General features: G+C 54.6%; 1 protein-coding gene across 1 annotated transcript in view; it reads right to left on the bottom strand.

Annotated features, from left to right (window-relative positions):
* Positions 1-10: 10 nt before the first annotated feature.
* LOC130588342 (kin of IRRE-like protein 1) overlaps positions 11-2,060 on the bottom strand; it is a gene marked incomplete at both ends in the record, with an annotated part of 3,876 nt that continues 1,826 nt past the window's right edge. The window contains 2 exons of the mRNA XM_057389276.1: positions 11-118; positions 1,176-1,374. Of these exons, the coding sequence (XP_057245259.1) occupies positions 11-118; positions 1,176-1,374 (307 nt within the window). The remainder of the gene's footprint in view (positions 119-1,175; positions 1,375-2,060) is intronic.

Below are 2,060 nucleotides of genomic sequence, written 5' to 3'. Positions count from 1 at the left end.
GGTCACTCACTTCCCTTGCGCCGCCGGTACAGGAAGCAGGCCAGGGCCACCAGGCCCCCGACGAGCAGGACGCTGGCCCCGATGGTGGCCCCGGCGATGATGCCCACGGGCAGCACCTCTGCGGGGACACGGCGCCATTGGGGACAGTGCCCTCTGTCACCCGGTCACCTCCCTGTCCCCTGTGTCGCCCTGGTCACCTCCCCATCCCGTTCCCTGCCCCATTCTCCATCCGCCATTCCCCGTCCCCAATATCCCCAATGTCCCCAATGTCCCTGCAGTGTCCCCAGGGTGTCACCTCTCTCCTCGAGCTGTATGATCGCCGTCCCCGGCCCGAAGCTGTTCCAGGCCGTGTTTTCCCATTCCCGGTATCCCCAATCCCCTCATTGTCCCCAATGTCCCCGCTGTCCCCAATGTCCCCAAGGTGTCACCTCTCTCCTCCAGCTGTATGATGGCTGTCCCGGGCCCGAAGCTGTTCCAGGCCGTGTTTTCCCATTCCCCATTCCCAATGTCCCCAGTATACCCAGTATCCCTGATGTCCCCCATTGTCCCCAATGTCCCTGCAGTGTCCCCAAGGTGTCACCTCTCTCCTCCAGCTGTATGATCGCCGTCCCCGGTCCGAAGCTGTTCCAGGCCGTGTTTTCCCATTCCCAGCTGTCACTGTCCCCATTCCCAATGTCCCCATTGTCCCCAATGTCCCCAATGTCACCTCTCTCCTCGAGCTGTATAATGGCCGTCCCGGGCCCGAAGCTGTTCCAGGCCGTGTTTTCCCATTCCCATTCCCCATATCCCCTATGTCCCTGAGGTCCCCAATACCCCCAGTATCTCTGATGTCCCCAATGTCCCCGCTGTCCCCATTGTCCCCATTGTCCCCAAGGTGTCACCTCTCTCCTCGAGCTGTATGATGGCCGTCCCCGGGCCGAAGCTGTTCCAGGCCGTGTTTTCCCATTCCCAGCTGTCACTGTCCCCATTCCCAATGTCCCCATTCCCGGTGTCCCCCATTGTCCCCAATGTCCCCAGGGTGTCACCTCTCTCCTCCAGCTGTATAATCGCCGTCCCCGGTCCGAAGCTGTTCCAGGCCGTGTTTTCCCATTCCCCATTCTCTATCCCCAATGTCCCCAATGTCCCCAATGTCCCCAATGTCCCCACAGTGTCCCCAATGTCCCCAGAGCTGTCACCTCTCTCCTCGAGCTGTATGATGGCCGTCCCGGGTCCGAAGCTGTTCCAGGCGGTGCAGTTGTAGCGCGTCTGGAAATCGGCCTCCATGACGTTGTTGATGGTCAGCGTGGACAGGACCCCGCTGGCCGTGGTGCTCCTCTCCACCGTGTAGCGCTCCAGCGTCCCCGCTTCCAGAATGTTCTCCTTCCACGCCCACGCCTGCAAAAGGTTGGGATTCATGGAGATTCTGGGAATTCCCAGAATTTTACGGAATTCGAAGAATTGGTTGGAATTCACAGCATTGTTTGTAATTCACAGAATTGCTTGAAATTCGCAGAATTGTTTGGAATTCGCAGAATTGTTTGGAATTCACAGAATTTTCAGAATTGTTTGTAATTCACAGAATTTTCAGAATTGCTTGTAATTCGCAGAATTTTATGGAATTCACAGAATTGTTTGGGATTCCCGCAATGGTTTGAAATTCACAGAATTGTTTGGAATTCACAGAATTGTTTGAAATTCACAGAGTTGTTTGGAATTCGCAGAATTGTTTGCGATTTGCAGAATTGTTTGGAATTCACAGGATTTTCAGCATTGTTTGGAATTCACAGAATTGTTTGGAATTCACCGATTTGCTGGAATTCCTGTGATTTTCTAAAATTCCCTGAATTTTTGGAATTCCCACAATTGTTTGGGATCCTCGGGTTTTGAAAATCCATCCCAATTCCCAGAATTGTTTGAAATCCCCAGATTTTGGGGATCCATCCCCAAAATTCCAGGAATTCCCCAGGGATGGGGATCCAACCCTCCCCGGGCAGGTTTTTTTCCCTTTTCCAGGAGGAATTTCCCCAAATTCCCCCCCTGAGCCTCCCCTGGCACAGCTCGAGGCCGTTCCCTCTCGTCCC

The sequence above is a fragment of the Malurus melanocephalus genome, unplaced genomic scaffold (assembly GCF_030028575.1).
Source record: "Malurus melanocephalus ecotype Western Australia unplaced genomic scaffold, MMel_1.1 scaffold_4487, whole genome shotgun sequence".
NCBI lineage: Eukaryota > Metazoa > Chordata > Aves > Passeriformes > Maluridae > Malurus > Malurus melanocephalus.
This window is presented reverse-complemented; position numbering and strand designations above follow the sequence as displayed.